Here is a 20,528-nt window from a genome sequence, read left to right on the forward strand (position 1 = left end):
CACTTTCAAAAAAACATACATTTGTCATTTTATTTACATAAGGTGTTTCTTTTGTGAGTAAATTGAAGCTTGAAATTTCGTTTAGAACCGAACATCGAAATATCAATAATACTATAACGACTTTTATTTTCCAGAGATTCAAAATTAGTTATAATATCACAAACTTCCATCAGTTCGGATTTCCATTGTCTAATGTAATATAAATTGATTTGAAAACCCTGAAAAAACAATTAAAAAATTAATAAGATTAACCGAAAATAACAATTTTATCAAACAAATAACTGAAATTACAAAGAAATAACAAACAAGCAACAACCAAACAAATGAAAATTGAAATAACAATAAAAGCTGAAAATTAAAAAAATCATAATATTGTTAACAAAAAGTGGAAAAATAAAAATTGAAAAATTTTCAAACCAAGCTCTGTCATGACGTTTCGATTTTTAGTATTCACAATCGTCTTTGGGTAATAACTGGGTTATCACCCAAAATATAAAATGCATAAAATATTGTCAACGAATTTGGTACATGTTGGAATTTTACTACACGATAATTTAGCTGATCACCTCAGGTTTTCAAAAATCGTGAAAAGAATTTCTTTGATGAGATAAAAATGAATGTTGAAATAACCACTCAGTAGATCGAAATTATTATTTCAAATTCAGCAACAAGCTGTTGGCAAATCTCATTCATCTGTTCATTTATTGTATTCAATTTTTCACACCGTTATCTTACAGCCAAACTGATATGATAAATTACTCCACTCAATACATGGATAAGATAATCGTTTAGTGAATTTCGATTGTAGACATGAGTAACATCTGATTAATGAAATTCAAGTAAAATATATTGTGCAAGGCACATGAATACATTTTGGTGAGTTTTTCAATTCATTCATATTGTTATTGGTACAGATTCTAGCCAGTTGAGAAAAAAATTTTGAAATGTCATCACGAAGTACAGAAATTTTTATTTTTTATTACATTTGTAACTGTCAAGACAGTAAAACAATTTAGACGTTTTATCTTCCATTCAAAAAATTGTGATATCGATATTCGTACTTTTTTATAGGTATTTTTCATATTCACCTCATCGGAAGATACTTCGATAACCAAATGTTGAATAATAAACAATCAAATACTGCTTGTGTATGAACCACAAAACTTCATAGAAATATATTTCATATATTCCATTTAGAATAAATAACTAAATGGAGACAAGAACAACGGAAAGTTTTCTATTTGGACGAAACTTGGTATGACACTCACAACTCAGTCACGAAAGGGCGGACTGATGGTTCAAGAGGGTGTACGCTTAATATGCCTAACACGCTTAACAAATAATTCACTTCCTCCGCATTGTGCATTGCGGAGGAAGTTAATTATTTGAAATTATGTGGAAGAAAACTTGAGGACTGCAATGTTGACTATCATTATAACATGGAAGCTAATATTTTCGAAGAATTGTTTGAAAACACGTTCATCCCAAATTTGGATGTGAATAGTGTAATAGTTCTTGACAACGTTTTCTATCATTCGCGACAGTTCATTAGACTACAGTGTAGGTAATTTGAGACTGGTTTCAACGAATTGTTCTTTATGATAATTTGATTTATAGCCAGTCTTCAAGTAGGCCTCATTTTAAAATTTGAATATCTGCAATAATTTTTCATATCATCTCCAGAAAGCGAACCCTTTCTGTTTCTTTCCAACTCACCTTTTCAACTATTAGTTCGGCAACTTGGATCAACTGTAAATCACTCTGGGTGAAATTACGAATCGGATGACGTATGACTCATAATTTCCTGTGAACTCCCATGAATCAAAAGACTCTTGCCTACTTGGTTCATATCACTAGTCATACCATTTACAGGTCCGGTTGTATGAAATTATAGTCAAGCTATCATGACTTCAAACATCAGCAATGCATTTCTTTTTTCTTTAGGATAATCATCCATTATTAACTATGGAGGGATGTGAAGATGTAGTTACATCACGAATAAGTTTGAGAGACCTTTCCGGATTGAGTGAGAGCTGCTTTGACGAAGAGGTTACTTCAGTCTCATCCACGTATCACGATGAAAGGAAGTGGAGACTGTCCTATTTGAAAGTAAGTCAATTCGTTCAGCTTGTTGCAAAAAATAAACAGCAGTAATCTCTGACGATATATCAAAGTAGGATGGAAATTGTTTGAAAAGCATAATCTTCAGTACTTTTCGAAGAGAGAGAGGGAGAGAGAGAGAAATGTTTATTCATTAGTGGTTTTGACAGTATGTTATATACAGTGTGACCCATTTTTAATGGAAACACTCCCCTAAAATTTGAAGTTGTACACTGATTTCAATAATTTTTCTTTTGAAATGTCAAGTACTGAAAGGTCTACCTGAGGACGGAATTTGAAATGTTTATTAAAGTTTCAGGGCATACTACGATATTTTTTCTTAGTCGAAAATCGGGATTTTTTATTAGCGATTTTTTTATTGAAAAAATCACTACGCCACTGGATTCAGAGTGCCTCTAAACAGGTGTGACCAAAATTTCATGAAAAAATATTCATTAGTAACGAAGTTTTCACGCAAATTAACTAAAACTAAGACCTAATATTTCAATTCAAATCTTAGTTGCCATGGAAATAATATTACAGTTTGACACTTGTGAAAGATTTAAGTGTACTATTGTCAACAATATTCACCTTACAGTTCTTCGAATTATTTTTTGTCATGGCTGCAAGACTGGGCGTAAGAGAGAAAATTGAAATTGTACGCCTTTCGGGAGATGACGTTAGAAGTGCTAGAGAGGTTTGTAGAGTATTTAATGAGAGACATCCAGATCGTCCTCGTATTTGCTGCGGTACGGTGAATAAAATAAATAAAATATTCAATGAAACTGTTGCAGTATCAGAAAAAAATGATGTTAAAAAGTAATCCTGTACAAAGACGAAACAGGAATGATCAAATCATTTCAGATTATTTCGGAAATATTCCTAATGCCAGTATAAGGAATGCCACTTCAGATTTGAATATTCCACGAGAAACTATTCGGAGATGTCTCAAGGCGAAGAATATTGAACCTTTCAAGCCAAAATTTTTACACACACTTCAAGAAGGCGACGAAGCAAGCCGCCTGGAATATTGTTTATGGGCCCAAGGGGAATATTTTAACAATAGAAATTTACTAAAAAATATTTTATATACCGACCAAGCCACTTTCACTACAAATGGAGTAGTGTCATCACGGAATTGTCGCTATTGGGCAGAGGATAATCCTAACTGGGTAATAAACTGTAAAAGCCAGTATTCTCAAAAAATCAACGTCTGATGTGGGATATTGAACGAACGAATTATTGGTCCTTTCTTTTTTTAGGAAAACATTAATGCGCAGAGGTTTCTAGAATTTTTAAACACAGAGTTTTGGGATGCTATTGACGAGCTGCCAATCAATGAACGATCAAATTTAATTGTCCAGTTAGATGGGTGTTTAGTTCATTATGCCAGAGCTGTGAGGCAATGGCTTAATGAACATTTCCAAGCCGATGGATAGGCCGTGGTAGTCCGTTAATAGAGTGGCCACCCAGATCTCCAGACCTCACAGTTTTGGACTTTTTTCTCTGGGGATCTCTCACACAAAAGGTTTACGAAAACCGCTCAAGAGATAGAAATGAACTTTGTGCAAGAATTCGACAGGTATGTGCAGATATTAGCCCTCAAAAACTAAGGAACGTAATCAGAAACATTTTTCATCTGGCGGCACTTTATTGTTGAAATCATAAAAAAAATGATACATTGTGATTGTTAGCTGTGTGAGTTTTCGAATTTTTGAGTTGTCATAACTTTGTTAATAATCAATATTTTTTCATGAAATTCTGGTCACACCTATTCAGAGGCACTCTGAATCCAGTGGCGTAGTGATTTTTCAATAAAAAAATCGCTAATAAAAAATCCCCATTTTCGACTAAGAAAAAATATCGTAGTATGTCCTGAAACTTCAATGAATATTTCAAATTTTGTTTCAAGGTAGACTTTTTAGTACTTGACATTTAAAAAAAAATTCATTAAAATCGATTCACAACTTTAAATTTTAGGGGGGTGTTTCCATTAAAAATAGGACACACTGTAGATGAAATGATATGAGGAGGGGCTTATTATAGGCTTATGCCTCTTTAAGGTTGGGTTACTTCACAAATAATTTGAATCAAAATTATCGGAGTTAGTAGTTGCATTATTGATTGGAGTGTCCGGATCCATAGCGATGGTCGTCATTGAAGGATCAAGTTTTCGTTAGGCCGGGGAAGGTATGTCTGAGACTTCAGAGTGTTCCAGGCCGTGCGCTGTCCTCTATCTGATCGCCAGTGGGTACTCCTCTAGGATGTCCTGGATTGCTCCGTCGGGACTTCTACTGCTCCCAGGAGCAGTAGAAGGGAACTTTTTCCTTGGTATCCTTCTGGAGCCTCCACATAGCGTCCAGGGGAGGGTGAGGGTGCATGACTTCAACAGCGTATCGTCCTTGTAGTTCCTAAAATTTCACTTTGATTGAGGTAATATTTATTAGGTTATATGAATCATCGGAGGGGTATCGGAATCGGAGGTTATTGATGTTTCGTAGGATTCGTCACTCGGTTGTTAGTATGTCGAAGAGAGGAGCAATAGTGTGGCATGGCCAAGAAGGTGGCGCTATCAACTTTATTCGAAACAGAAGGAAGCCCTGTGCAACCTTGTTTGATAGGTTTTTCCCAGACTATTTCCAATGCTCCAATTCCTGATCTCTCATGTTTCCGGACCATGCAGACAACGGGATCCGGGCTCCTGACGACTTTACAGGCAACATCCAGTACTATTCTGCCATGAAGACACTCCAAATTCAAAAGTTCACGACCTCCCTGTTGTCGGGGGAAGTACAACCGTGAAACCGTGACGATTTGGTATGCAAACTCCAACAGAGATGCATCGTTTTTCGGGTCTTTACGTCGAGGTGATTCAGCTCCTTTCGAGTCCACTTCACTACTCAAAAAGCTCTTCGGACATCATCCGGGGTTATCGGGTTGCACAGTTCATTAGCTCAGGCTGTCGAAGCTCTCTGTTGAAAGCTTCGAACAGCGCTAGGGCTGTGGTGTCTGAGATGAGTGGTTGCTGGTGTTCATAGATATCCTTCCAGAAGGATTTCACCTAATCAGCGGTCGTCGAATTATCCACAACACCTGTAGGCTCTTGGAATAGGCGAGACGGTTTCCCGCGGAACCTAAGGTTTTCCACGACACTTCTCGCTCGCCACAATAGTAACTTTTTAGCAGCCACTAGCATTCGTATCCTATCAATCCATCAAGGCAGTGCTGTTTGGTGGTCAGCAGCATGCCTTGACTCAAAGTGTGATGGCATAAATTAGGTTGCATATCTAAATGAGGATCTGGAAGTGATTTCGAATTCGGGCGGAAATAACCAGGTTCATATCAATGCCACAAAAACCTAGGCATCGGTTTTCTCCAAAAAGATCAATGTCTCCGAATCAGATATAATAATGTTAGGAAAGACAATTTCGCTTTCTGTTTCGATAAGTTTGTTGAGGGTGAAATGAACACTAATATATCTCGGCACAATCATGTCGCTGGAATCGCAAGGACTGCAATTCAAGCGACATGAAATTTCAAAAGCTTCGAACCAAAGAACTGTACACACGTCAGAAACATTTGATACTTCATTAAGCTCAGATAAGCCCTTCTCTGGAGTATTATTTACATGTATGGAGCTCCGCCTCTAAGCATACCCTGAATCTGCTGGATTCCATCCACAAAAGAGCCTTGAATTTCATTGTTTGAAAACTATTCCATTCGGAGAACTGCTTCCATGTGGAATGAGCTACCTGAAAAATGTTTTTCCAAATGAATCCAATCTCCAGCGATTCAAATCCAACATGAATCATTACTTTCGTACATGCATCGCACTTGGAGCGCATTGAAGGTTTTTCTGTAGTGGTTGTGTTCTATCCTTGGAGAAACAACTATCAGAAGTTGAAACTTGTGCGAACTGATAATAACCAAAATCTCATCCTTCAATATGCAATTCTTAGCAGTGATATAGAATTTTTCGTTAAAAACTGAACGTGTTTTTTTTTGTTTCAGAGTCAATTTGAATCTTTCAAACTAGATACATTGTACAAGACGTATACAGAAAAAATAAATCATGGATATTTCTCATTATTTCTAATACTCCAATGCATCCTAAGTTTGATGCATTTAGTGATAATTATCGTCAGTAACAAGGTATGTATCCACTGAAGTATTTTACGCTACATTTTATTCACATGTGCTGTGAAATGATTCAAATCATTATCACGATGATTACGGTTGTATCTTCAGTGCCGGCGGTGATAATTTCCACTGTGAAGAAGAAATAGCACATTTCATTTCGAGAAAAAGATAGTTCAGCAGAAATTAGCCAATGAGTAACGAAATTGTTCAAACAATTGCGAGTAATTGTTATTTTTCAACTCAACATTTTTTTTTATTCTCTATCTAAGTAGGTACAAATAGAGAAGGTTTGATGAATTCACGGTAAAGTTCATATTTTTGAAGATATGAATTTTCAAAAGTTAAAAAAATCTGAAATCTGTTGACCCATGAGAATATATAAAAACATTCTATTGTTTATACCTGTTTTTTAATTTTTCATTACGCGTGCTCACCAGTATGTTTCCCTTAACTTCAAGTATCGCCATCTCTCTGACTTATACGCTGCATCGGCCTTTTTGTGTCCTGAAATGATATAGTCCTTGGTCCACTGCTTTTCAATGTATACCCTAGATAATTTTTTCAATCTCATGATATCTGGTGACATAGTAAGTTTTGCTGATGATACAGTAATTGATTATCATTCGAACACATGGGCTGAAATAAAAACCATCGTCGAGAATGACTTTCAAAATATTATCGAATGGTTTGCCAGTGAAATTCCCATGATAAATTCAGATGAGACTTTCTATGTACCTTTTGCACAGTATTTCAAAAATTTGCCGGTGAACGAAAATTTTAAAATAAAATCTTCGAATCCCTTGATCAAGTTCTTGAAATGGGTGTTTGATCAAAATCAATTGACAAATCCTATACAACTTTCTTGTTAGACCTCGTATACGTTGTAGTATTTTAGCATGGGGCGGACTAACGAACAACTTCCTCAAAAAAAAAGCAATAGATCTACGGCAACTATACTTCCGAAGTATAATGGTGAATTATTATTAGAAAAATAATTTTGAGTGAATAGATCATGTAGACAAAATGAGAAATGAAGCGGTAATATCTGTTATACTAAATGTGGAAAACACATTATCACACAGACACTTCTGGTACCTAGGACCTATAATATACCTTAAAATACAAACGGATCTAACTCATATCTATTCATTCGGTTTAATAAAAAAATTCTAAAAAAATGCCTCCATTCTACACCAAGAATGAAAATACACAAATTGATAGATAGGAAAAATAATAACTACATCTACCACATCTACTACCCTATTACTATCACCACCACATTCCTCAATTTTGAATTATTATTGTAGTACTATTTACTATGTATCTGCATACGATTATTGTCTATATATGTATACGTGTATGTCTGATTTGTGTATGTATGTATGTAATATACAGTGCTAGTCAAAAGTCCCCTCCCCCCCCTCGTATTTTTTGAACGGGTATACTTATAATAATGAAATTTGGAGGGTGGAAATAAACGGATGTAGGCTTCTCAACTGGTCATAACAGGTGACGCAATAGTCATAAATGACGTCACAAGGCCACTGTGACCAAAAATTTTAAATGGGACCTTATGGCAAGTGACAGCTCGTTTGAAAGGTATTGAAAATACCTATTCAGTCATACCAATTTTGTTTGGGTTTCGGCTGATTTTGATTGATAAATTGAAGAAATACGAAAATTATAGTTTCGCATTTAATTAATAAAGATTTAAGAACCAGTTCTTATAATAAGTGTTCAAAATGTGCTCCATCTACTTCCTGGCAGTAATGCATCCTATTGCTAAACTCTTGTCGTACTCGTCCCAGTGTGTCAGCGGAAATTGCCCTACATTCTTCAACAATTCGTTGTTTCAGAATGGCAATACTGTCAGGTGCTGTAGCGTAAACCTTAGATTTCAAGTACCCCCATAGAAAAAAATCTAATGGTTTAAGGTCCGGTGACCGAGCTGGCCATTCGATCGAACCTCGTCGTCCAATCCATCTACCACGATATTCTTCATCTAGGTAACGTCTTACTGCACCGTAATAGTGTGCAGGAGCACCATCTTGTTGAAACGTTATTTCCAAGTTGTCGAATTCATCTGGATTATCTTCTAGAATTTCAAGAATTAACGCCTCAATATCAGTTTGTAACACCTCCAGATACAATTCACCGGTTAAGTTAGCATTGAGAAAAAGAGGCCCAACTATGTGGTTTCCCAAAATACCTGCCCAAACATTTACTTTTTCCGGAAATTGAGTATGTTTTTCACGAAAGATGTGAGGATTTGTGTCACTCCAATACCTCACATTTTGAGTGTTAACATTTCCATTGAGAAAGAAAGTACTTTCGTCACTAAAACAAATTGTCTGTATGTAGCCTGGTTGTTGGTTCATTTTATCGGACATAGTTTCACAAAATTCTAGTCTTCGGTCGGGGTCATCATCTGAAAGTTGGTGCACCATTTTTAATTTGTATGGATGAAATTTGTTTTTAGCCAACACCCTATGTACTGTCCTTTGACTGACTTCACAGATAGACGCAACTTGGGCTGTGGAAGAAGTAGGGTTCACTACCATTTCTCCAAGTATGTCAATTTTTTTGTCATCACTAATTGTTGGTCGACCAGATCGTTTGGCATCTTGAACACTACCTGATGCTTCAAACTTCCGAAGAAGCTCCCTCAAATAAACCCTCTATATAGGGCGATCGGGGTACCTCTCATTAAACAGTCGTTCCGCTGCATGGAAATTGTTTCTACATTCACCAATTATTAAGATAGCTGCTACTTTGTCGGCTACAGTACGTACCATTTTGCCTATGTAAACACTCAAACGTCTCGTTAAACAATAGCTTAGGTAAATTTTCAAGGTATAAACACTTTTGACAAGTAGATAATTCAAACACGTCAACCTTTTTGACAATGAACCAGAGGCGTACTTTGAAATCTTTATTAATTAAATGCAAAACAATAATTTTCGTATTTCTTCAATTTATCAATCAAAATCAGCCGAAACCCAAACAAAATTGGTATGACTGAATAGGTATTTTCAATACCTTTCAAACGAGCTGTCACTTGCCATAGGGTCCCATTTAAAATTTTTGGTCACAGTGGCCTTGTGACGTCATTTATGACTATTGCGTCACCTGTTATGACCAGTTAAGAAGCCTACATCCGTTTATTTCCACCCTCCAAATTTCATTATTATAAGTATACCCGTTCCAAAGATACGAGGGGGGAGGGGACTTTTGACTAGCACTGTATGTGTGTATATGCATGAGTCCATACATATACAGGGTAGAACATAAGTACGTTAAAACATTCAAGTGACGTATTCATGAGACAATTTTAAGAAAAAAAGTCTATATGAACTGATGTCCGAAAATGCTTCGTTTCGGAGATACGGGGTGTTGATATTGAATTTTTTTGTTCGCTTTTTGAAAATAACTCTTGCAAAAAAATCAGTTATTTGCACGAAATTCGGTACCTGGGGTTTTTTTGACGTGTGAAATCATAATTTTGTTTTAATTTTCATGTAACATCTAGAGGGCGCTGCGTACGCTGTCATTATTCATTTCAAAATGCCCTAACTTTTTTGACAGTAAACTTTTGATACTTTTCATAAAAAACCTAATTCCCACACCTTTTCCAAGTAAAAAAGGTACTGCTCCTCAACAACGCTGGAGGTGATCGTTTTCGAGATATTTACAATTTTCTATATCGATGCATATTACTTATGCATCTTATAAGTATATGTACTTATACTTAGCCAAATTTGATTTCAATAATTTTTGTCACTCTCCGCTTGCAAATTAGGTTAATTGAATCGAGTAGGCTATGAAAGTTTGTTTATAAAATAGTTCATGATACCAATAAATGGTATCATGAACTTCCATAACAACCACATTTGGGCGGAAGTTAACCCACATGCGCAAACTCATTCCCAAGACAGATTCTCTTTCAATGTATTGGTAGGCATAATTGGGGATTATTTAATTGGGCCCTATTTTCTCTCCTTACGTTTGAATGGAGAGGGTTACCTACATTTTTTGGAACACGAGCTTCCCCAACTTATTGAAGATGTTCCCATTGGTCTCCGAAATCACTCTTGGTTTATGCACGGTGCCGGTGGAGCTCCTGCTCATTTCATTGTGATAACAAGAAAATTTTCAGACGTAGCATATCACCAACGATGGATAGGAAGAGGTGGCACTGAGCATTGGCCCCCGAGGTCACCGGATCTCAATCCCGTCGATTTTTTCTTTTTGGGACACCTGAAATCACTAGTTTATGCTAGCCTCATTGCAAACGAGGAAATGTTGAGGGATCGCATCATAGCTTGCTGCGAAACGATAAGAAACACTCCGGGCGTTTTTCAACGGGTGCGAAATTCTTTGATGAGGAGAGCAGAAGCTTGTATTACTGTTGGGGGTCGTCACTTTGAACAGTTGTTGTAATAGTTGTTTCGTTTAATTTTTATATGTTTATTCTCCTAATAAATAACATAGTACTTCTACGAATTGTTTTTTCTTTGACAAACTTCGAAATGTAGCACTTCTAATTGAATAATTGAACATGACAATTTTTTTCAATTTGGATTGAATAAGTAGTTCGATAATGATCAGTTCAGAAGAAGTCTGTACGAGTATACTGCGTATAAAGTTTGATGAAAATAACTAAAATTGTAAAAAACTTATGACAAAAACCTACCATAATTTGAAAAATTTCAACAATATGTATTTCTTAAACGAATCACTTTTCGTTAAACATTTTAAAGAAAAAAGTTGTTTATTTTGACGAGATCCACCACATACTTAGTTTTTGTAATGTTCTCAGCAACTTCACTTAACGCCCTAGGAGCTAAATAATATGCATCGATATAGAAAATTGTAAATATCTCGAAAACGATCACCTTCAGCGTTTTTGAGGGGGTGTACTTTTTTTACTTGAAAAAGGTGTGGAAATCAAACAGCGTACGCAGCGCCCTCTAGATGTGACATGAAAATGAATACGAAATTATGATTTCCCACGTCAAAAAAACCCCGGGTACCGAATTTCGTGCAAATAACTTATTTTTTGCAAGAGTTATTTTCAAAAAGCGAACAAAAAATTCAATTTCAACACCCCGTATCTCCGAAACGAAGCATTTTCAGACACAAGTTCATATAGACATATTTCTCTTAAAATTGTCTCAGGACTACGTCACTTGAATATTTCAACTTACTTATGTTACACCCTGTATATGTATATACTTTATGATATATAAAAATTGTTGGTTGTATTATTATTTTCCTTGTAATCCTACGCACAAGGATATATCCTTTAGTGTGTTAACTGTTATATTTACCATATATTTATTTATTTATTTGTTGTATCACAAAATCGTGTTTATTGAATACGGGAATAAATTGATGGATGTGGCCGGTACTACGTGGTAGGAAATCATAATGAAGAAAAGAGAATCGAAACTTTCTATGTTTCTTACCAGTTTTATATAAAAGTTGTAAAAAACAGAAAGTTTCAATTCTCTTTTCTTCAATATGGAAACATATATTATTGTTATTATTATTATTATATATTCGGTTTGTTTGAAGGTGATTGGGAATGTTTCATGATGAATTTCACTAGTTCGGACTTCCATTGTCTACTATATAAAATTATTTGAAATCCCTGAAACAACTAAAAAGAAGAATTAAAAATGAATAGCTGAAAATAACAATTATATTAAGCAAAATAAACCTGAAATGAAATGATAGTGAAATAAAATACAAGTAAAATAGAACAATTGAACAAAAATAAATAAAAATAAAAAAATGAAAATAGAAAATAAAAATAAAAAGTTGAGAGATTCCAAGTCACGTTAGTTCACGACGTTTCGATTGTTAGTATCTACAATCGTCTTCGGGTGATGACTGGACTGATTCCTCCGAGAGATGACTATTTATAGGTCGTTCGAGTACTTTCACTTATCCCCGCTTTTCATTTTCCGCTTCACTGGTTCCGTGGAGATGACCGTTTTGGCGGGAGTTAGCCAATTTTCGCTTGATGATGGGTTTCCATATGTTGCGTATTTCTGCGCTGGCTTGGCTGAATACGTTGTTGGACAATATGTATGCGGCTTCCTTGAATTTTCTCCTAAACCAATGTTCCTCTCTGTGCAAGATCTCAGCTTGGGACCACTCGATGTTGTTTTGATGGGTCCAAACATGGTCTGCTATTCCTGATTTGCTGGTTTCCCCTCGCTGTGTGTGTTTCTTGTGCTCGGCAATGCGAACATTCAATGGCCTCTCAGTTTCACCAATATAGGATTTTCCGCACTCACAGGGTATCCGGTAAATGCAATTCTTGGAATCGCAGTCCGCGTTTGGTGGCCTGGTTTTCACACATTCACGAATTCTTCACACAAGATGAAGGACTGCCAATGGGATCGCCACTTCCACCAGTCACAGCCAACATATATATGGAGTGGTTTGAAACTCTGGCCATTAAAGAAGCCCACAAGAAACCTCGAGTCTGGTTGAGATATGTTGACGACACCTTCATAATATGGAATCATAGGAATACTGAACTAGACGTCTTCCTGAAACACATCAACAGCGTGAGACCTTCCATCAATTTCACAATGGAGAAGGAAATCCACAACGAATTGCCATTCTTAGACGTTTTGGTGAAGAGGACCGACACTAAGTGGGAAACATCTGTATACCGAAAACCCACTCATACGGAACCACAAATCCAACCACCATCAACCGACTAAAAGAGGAATCATCAAGTCTCTATTAGACCGTGCTTTTGGACTTTGTAATACGAAGGAAGGTCTCGAGAAGGAACTAGAGATCATCAAAAATGATCTTCATCGGAATGGCTACTCCAAAGCGATGGTAGAAAAGACTTTGGCTAGAAGACAGCAGGAGCCTCGCAAGAAAGAGAAACCGTCACAACCAGTGCTTGCACTTCCCTACATCAGAGGATTTTCGGAGAGGACAAGAAGAATTGGTTCCAAGTACAACATCAGAACCTGCTTTAGATCCGGTAATACTATCCGTAGCAGCCTCACGAAAACCAGGCCACCAAACGCGGACTGCGATTCCAAGAATTGCATTTACCGGATACCCTGTGAGTGCGGAAAATCCTATATTGGTGAAACTAAGAGGCCATTGAATGTTCGCATTGCCGAGCACAAGAAACACACACAGCGAGGGGAAACCAGCAAATCAGGAATAGCAGACCATGTTTGGACCCATCAAAACAACATCGAGTGGTCCCAAGCTGAGATCTTGCACAGAGAGGAACATTGGTTTAGGAGAAAATTCAAGGAAGCCGCATACATATTGTCCAACAACGTATTCAGCCAAGCTAGCGTAGAAATACGCAACATATGTGAACCCATCATCAAGCGAAAAATGGCCAACTCCCGCCAAAACGGTCATCTCCCACGGAACCAGTGAAGCGGAAAATGGAAAGCGGGGATAAGTCAAAGTACTCGAACGACCTATAAATAGTCATCTCTCGGAGGAATCAGTCCATTCATCACCCGAAGACGATTGTAGATACTAACAATCGAAACGTCGTGAACTAACGTGACTTGGAATCTCTCCACTTTTTATTTTTATTTTCTTTTTTCTTTTCTTTATTTTTATTTATTCAATTGTTCTATTTTTACTTGTATTTTATTTCACTATTATTTCATTTCAGGTTTATTTTGGTTAATATATTTCTTATTTTCAGCTATTCATTTTTAATTCTTCTTTTTTAGTTGTTTCAGGGATTTCAAATCATTTTATATAGTAGACAACGGAAGTCCGAACTAGTGAAATTTATATATTCGGTATTTTGGAAAGTTTATTCAAATAATTTCTATAATCGTTCAGTCTACATCCAGAGAATTTTATTCTTTTAATTTTTTTTTTTCAGGAAAGGGTACAAAACGTTTTTGTAGATATTATTTTGTACTCTATAACGCTACTATCCTCCGTTATTGGTTTATGTGTGGTGGACAAGATTCAAGAAAAATATCACAAACTTCATTATCTCTCAGTTTGTGCATTCATAGTGATATTTTTTGGAAACTATTTTATACCTTACTATTATAGTGGAAACAGTCGATACAAATCAGCGTACTCAGCTCATCTGATACTATCTTGTTATCTGTTCTTTGGCATTCAAAATCTGACAGTGGCATCTGTACTGGGATTTTCAGTATCTATTGTTGACATCATAACTTCAACACTGGTGACATATACTAGTGATGATGTATTATGGAGGAAGGTGAGTGTGAGAAAAATGTATATTTTTTGGGATATTCGAATTATCGAATCTCTAAACTACTCAACAAGGGTCTTGATTCGAAACATGGCCTTTCACGGCCGGAGTCACGATTGGAGATAAACATATCCGGGCTGCTAGGTTGTGGTCAAATAAAAAATTGAACCGGTTTTGTGATGAAGTGATTCCACAAAAAGAGTTTTACTTTGAGAAAACAAATTACAGGTTGAACAATGATACTGCACTACTTAGATAACGTTGCCTTCAGTGCCAAGTGAAACTTCAGGAGGTTGTCGCCCATGGAAAATCACTTTTATTAAGAGCCAGAGAACGAATACTAAGAAATGCCATGAAAATTTTAAAAAAAAGTTTCATGAAAAAAACTATTAGAAGAAGTAGACGGGGGAAAAACTTTGTGAAAAAAGTTTTTGGCTTTCTACTACTCCATTTTGATACAGAAAAATGTGGGAATCTTTCAAAGAAAGAAAGGAAGTGATCAAGAGAAGTAACTTTATACATAGATGTGTAGATCATACAAAGGAATAACTTTGAGACACAAATTGAAAAAAACAACCTTCCTGAGACTTCTACTTTCATATAAACATTAAAATACATGACAGAAATCTTCTTCGAAACAAATACTTTTATATGAACACTGAATTATACAGAAGATACTTTTCTCTAGTCATTTTATACCCCAATCATTCGTTAACAAGCTATACCGGGTGTCAACGAATCTATTAGACAAGTCATAATTCCTAGACTATTAGGAGAATTGAAATGAGATTTGGTATAGTTGAATGGTATGTGGAGAGGAATGTTCTCACATATTTTTCACTTTCTGGTCACTTCCGGTTTCAGCGGAAATGGCTCCGGTTCTGAATTTTTAAATGGAACACCCTGTATATTGTAACATTTTTGGATTTCTGAGACAATTCTGGATCAGAAACTGACATTTCCGGAAGTTTTTCAGCCTACTTGATTTTTTCAGAGTCACTTTTAAAATTGCATCTAGGTGGCCATGATCGGACGTAAACTAATCTATGGACCTCAGGTGATATCAGAAAATTGCAATAGCGGAGTTTTAGTGACTAGTGTGTTGAATATGAATGAGACAAGTTTACAAAATAACATTTTCGTGTCTAACTATTATTTTTCAAATGGCGACCATTTTTTGACAAGCAATTTCCGAAAAAAGGATTTTTTGACGAATCTAACGTTACTAATTTATTTGCGATTGGATCAACAAATTTAACAAATTTAACTAATAATTTCAGCGATGCACTTAGATTTTTTGCAATATCCTAAGTTCTTGAAAATTCCACTATAGTAAATTTTCAAAGTGCATCCCTCCTTGTTCAAGACACATTTCAGCTCGTTCAATTGTTTCTCTCAACACGTTTTGTAACATTTGAGGCGATATACTTCTAAATGCTTGTTGAATCCTTTCTTCTAAGATTTCGAGAGTGGCTGGGGCTGTTGCATAGTAGACCCTTTCTTTTACATATCCCCAAATGAAGAAATCTAACACAGTCAGATCCGGTGAGCGGGCAGGCCACCGTACTGGACCGTTGGTTGCAATAACTCTATTATTAAAATGCTCTATTAAAAAATCAAGTACGTCTCTGCTATTATAGGGTGGTGCTCCATCTTGCTGGAAGTAAATTTGCCGTAAAACTTCTAAAGGCATATCATTAAGATGATCCTCGATTTCATTTTGAAGAAAACCCAAGTATCTAACCCCTGTTAACTGACCTTGAAACAATATTGGACCAATTATTCTGTTTCCAACGATACCAGCCCAGACATTGACGCCAAACCTTTCTTGAAAATTGCCCTCTCTCATTGCATTGTGATTTTGTTGGGCCCAGTACCGACAATTCTGCTTATTAAACATGCCATTATTTGTAAACCGTGATTCGTCGGAAAATAGAATGAAGTTGATAAAATTTGGGTTAACTCTATGATTTTGAAGCAACCAATCACAAAATACTACTCTTCTATTGCCGTCGTCAGCATACAAATGTTGATGTAACTGATATTTAAATGCTCGATATCCGTGCTTTTTCAGTATTTTTCTTGCTGATTCGTGACTTATCTGCATTTCTCTACTAATTTATCTTAAAGAAACCGTTTTGTCAACTTCTACCATAGCAAGAACGTTAATCTCAGTCTCCTCATTTATGACAAACCTCTGTTCTGCGTCTCGATTTCCCTCTTGCCTAAAACGACTCTCAACATAGGGAAAATACTGATGAGATGGGTGTTGCCGATTGGGATATCTCTGAGCATACAACTCAGCAGCTTTCCTTGAATTTCTGTGGCATTCTCCAAACAATAACAACATATCCACTTTTTCACTTTGAGTATACATTATTTCGACGAAAAATTAAACTAAAATTAACGAAAATCAAGACAAACTTCTACTTTCTACTCATAAAGCTTATGTCACTGTCATAATCTAGGTGAGCGTTTTGTTCTCCAAAGTGGACTTGATGGAAATAACCGCAAAATATTATGCATCATTCCTATCCATGGCACCCTTGACAAAAATAAATGAATTTGTATCGAGTATTTTCCTCAGTAATATTTAATTTATGTTCTTATTTGTAATCCAATCGCAAATAAATTAGTATCGTTAGATTTGTCAAAAAATCCTTTTTTCGGAAAGTGCTTGTCAAAAAATGGTCGCCATTTGAAAAATAATAGTTAGACACGAAAATGTTATTTTGTAAACTTGTCTCATTCATATTCAACACACTAGTCACTAAAACTCCGCTATTGCAATTTTCTGATATCACCTGAGGTCCATAGATTAGTTTACGTCCGATCATGGCCACCTAGATGCAATTTTAAAAGTGACTCTGAACAAATCAAGTAGGCTGAAAAACTTCCGGAAATGTCAGTTTCTGATCCAGAATTGTCTCAGAAATCCAAAAATGTTACAATATACAGGGTGTTCCATTTAAAAATTCAGAACCGGAGCCATTTCCGCTGAAACCGGAAGTGACCGGAAAGTGAAAAATATGTGAAAACTCTCCTCTCCATATACCATTTATCTGTACCAAATCTCGTTTTGATACACCTAATAGTCTAGAAGTTATGACTTGTCTAATAGATTCGTTGACACCCGGTATAGTATGCTCTTTGGTATAGGTCCGTCATCGTTATTCATAATGTTATTGTGTTTACTTATTTTTACACTCTCATAGGCATCTAGTTGCCTGTTGTTGTAAACTTGTCTAACTAATCTTAATGAACTGAAGTCTATGGAATGGTTTTGTTGCAAAATATGATAGGCGACTGCTGATTTTTCAGGTCTTCCATAATTTAACATGGAACTAACATCAGAAGAAACCAAAATCTCACCTTCTTGCACAACCACGTTTCTTGTATGTTGTATGAACTCTAAAGAGTTTTTCGTACTAAAACTTGGTTCCGCAATGGACAAGGTTTCAAATTCCTTAGTGAGCCACTTTGCTATTTGGTAGGTAGGAGCTCCAATAGCTGACACGATGAGGCGCATTGATTTTCCCGGTTTGTGGATTCCTCTTTGAAGATGATCACTTGGTGATTGAAACACGTGTCGAAGTGTTAAAAATAACGATTTGGTGTTGGAAAAAAACTCAGCAATATTCATTACTACACCAAACGTTCCAAACAGTGTATCATGAAACATTTAGTGCAAATAGAACTATATCTGCAGAAGACGCATGTATTATGACTGTAATTCTACCAATAGAGCTCCAAATCATCGAAGAGAAAGAGCGATATGCAGGCATTTCCAAAAGAATTGCCAAAGAAAATGAGATAAATAGCTGACAACAGAAATGGGATATCGGTCACTTCGATATATGGACACACCGACTCATACCTGAAGAAGGAAATAAACATTTCCGAAAGCTTGACGTAACACCCAAAAGTTTTATATTACTTCCTGGCATCCTCAAAATTGACTGCAACCTCATTAACAGAAATCACACAGTGGTTTCGAAGTTCTTGCTTGAAGATGATATATGTATAGATAGAATTCACATTTTCGATATCTTCACGTTTATTCATGTTTTTTTCTTCTTTATCGGAAATATGTGAACCGTTTATAAGAAGTGTGGTTTATTCAAATTCTTTTCCATATCTGTAACACAATCGAATAAAAAATTCATTAGATGATCCTCTTATATTGATTTCGATATATTTTTGATATAATTTTGAATATTATTATTGTTATTTCAGTTGATGTCAGATATCATTTTCCTATCATTCATGAATGTATTGGGGATATATTACAGGAACATGAACGAAATTGTGGTCAGGCACAGTTTTTTGGATAGGCGAGATTACATAATGTCTACTCATCAACTCAAGCATGAAAAACAACAAGTGGTAAGTTCATTTCATTGTTGGCTTTCGAAATCATGTTTTTGAACCATTGTGTGTAGTTACCTGAATATCCATTTGCGCTTCATGAAGCTCAACTCAGACCTTCTTTGGAGTATTGTTCTCATGTATGGAACTTTGCCCCTAACCATACCTAAAAGCTACTGAATTCCATTCAGAAACGAGCCATCCGCCTGATTCGAGACGCGAACATCCCTTGCAACCTTGATAGCCTGGAACATCGAAAAAAGGTTGGGAATTTGTCTCTCTTCTACAGATTTGATTTCACCAAGAGAAATATACGATGGACTGTAGTCGCTCATCGTTTCGAGATTCAACTAAGTACACCTCGAACCTTTCTTTCACAAAAACCAATATTTCCTAATAATATACATACCAAGTCAATCCGAACAGCTGAATAAAAGACTAATGTACCGGGTCTGATGAATTCACTAGTTGATATCATATGAAACCTCTCATATAAAAATTATAATTAGACCTTGTATCAATATCACGCCGGCCATGCCATACAAAGAAACTGCCGACGTTCGGTAACTATTTATTTTTATGGTATTCGAATTGACTTCATATAAACTATAACTTATACTTCAGATTCCACGAATTCCTAGAAAAAAATCTAAAAGAGACTTCGTGAGAGGCCCTGCTCTGATAAAGGTTCATTTGTAAGATACTTTCATTATATATGATATAATTATGATTTTACTGATCATTTATTGAGAGGTTTGTGTTTTGAAATATTCTTGAATGTCTTCAAAATTCTGTGGTAAGATCGCTGTTTTATTATTTAGTTATTGAAATGATTTAGATAGATAGATAAACATATACTATTGTCCAAGAAAATACAATTTGAGCAAAACTAAGTTCACATATCTAATAGATAAAGTATAACAATAGGAAACAAAGGAAACAAATTGTAGACAGAATAGTTTGTATACTTCCTTTCAAAAGATATAAATAACAAATATAAACAATTTGAACATAAATTCACATGTCATGACAATAAAATGAAGTATATCCCAATATAAAATATAATTTGTAGTATAGGTGTCAAAATAAACAATGAAAAAACACCTATATGAAATCACAGCAAAGTTCCATTGTAATATTCATCAACATTGTAGTACGCTTTAGTTGCAAAGGCATTTTTTACAAGATTTCTGAACTTTTCATAGTTTTTTTCATTCCTAATTTTGTAAGGTATGTGATTATACGGCTTTTTACTTTCATATATAAAAAAATACTTTGTCTGGCTTGTTTTTGGAATAGGAAGATGTATTTTATTTTCAGTTACTTGCCGGGTTTTGTAATTTGTATGTTCCGGAATTCCAACCATGTCATGTTTTTTGTAAATCAGGCAAACAGTTTCAAATATGAAAATACAAGTAACAGTGAAAGTTTTTTCTCCCAAAAATAATGGTCTGTATGACTCACGCACTCCCACCTTGCATAAGTATTTAACCGCTCGCTTTTGCAAAACAAACACTGAATGAAAAAGTTGTTGACTGCAAAATCCCCAGAAGGCAACACCATATCTCAGGTGGGACTCAATCAGAGAATAATATACCATTTTTGTTGTGGATGAACTCAGTTCGTTTGAAACTATTCGAAGTGCATAACATCCTGATGCCCATTTTTTATTCAA

At 35.6% G+C, this 20,528-nt stretch overlaps 1 protein-coding gene across 5 annotated transcripts in view; it reads left to right on the forward strand.

The window, feature by feature from the left end:
- The first annotated feature begins 733 nt into the window (after nt 1–733).
- Nucleotides 734–20,528, forward strand: part of LOC111514735 (adenylate cyclase type 2) — a 77,365-nt gene continuing 57,570 nt past the window's right edge. For 3 of the 5 annotated variants that reach the window (XM_074186642.1, XM_074186643.1, XM_074186644.1), the window contains exons 1-5: nt 734–876; nt 1,945–2,109; nt 6,112–6,252; nt 14,138–14,491; nt 18,722–18,871. In XM_074186642.1, the coding sequence (XP_074042743.1) occupies nt 1,966–2,109; nt 6,112–6,252; nt 14,138–14,491; nt 18,722–18,871 (789 nt within the window). In that variant the 5' untranslated portion in view covers nt 734–876; nt 1,945–1,965. Of the gene's footprint in view, nt 877–1,944; nt 2,110–6,111; nt 6,253–14,137; nt 14,492–18,721; nt 18,872–20,528 lie in introns of those variants that run through there. The other 2 variants (XM_074186641.1, XM_074186645.1) reach the window with 2 other exon arrangements.

Source organism: Leptinotarsa decemlineata, unplaced genomic scaffold (genome assembly GCF_025532065.1).
Source record: "Leptinotarsa decemlineata unplaced genomic scaffold, Ldec_3_MD MMD2_P_RNA_scaffold_4, whole genome shotgun sequence".
Classification (NCBI taxonomy): Eukaryota; Metazoa; Arthropoda; class Insecta; order Coleoptera; family Chrysomelidae; genus Leptinotarsa; species Leptinotarsa decemlineata.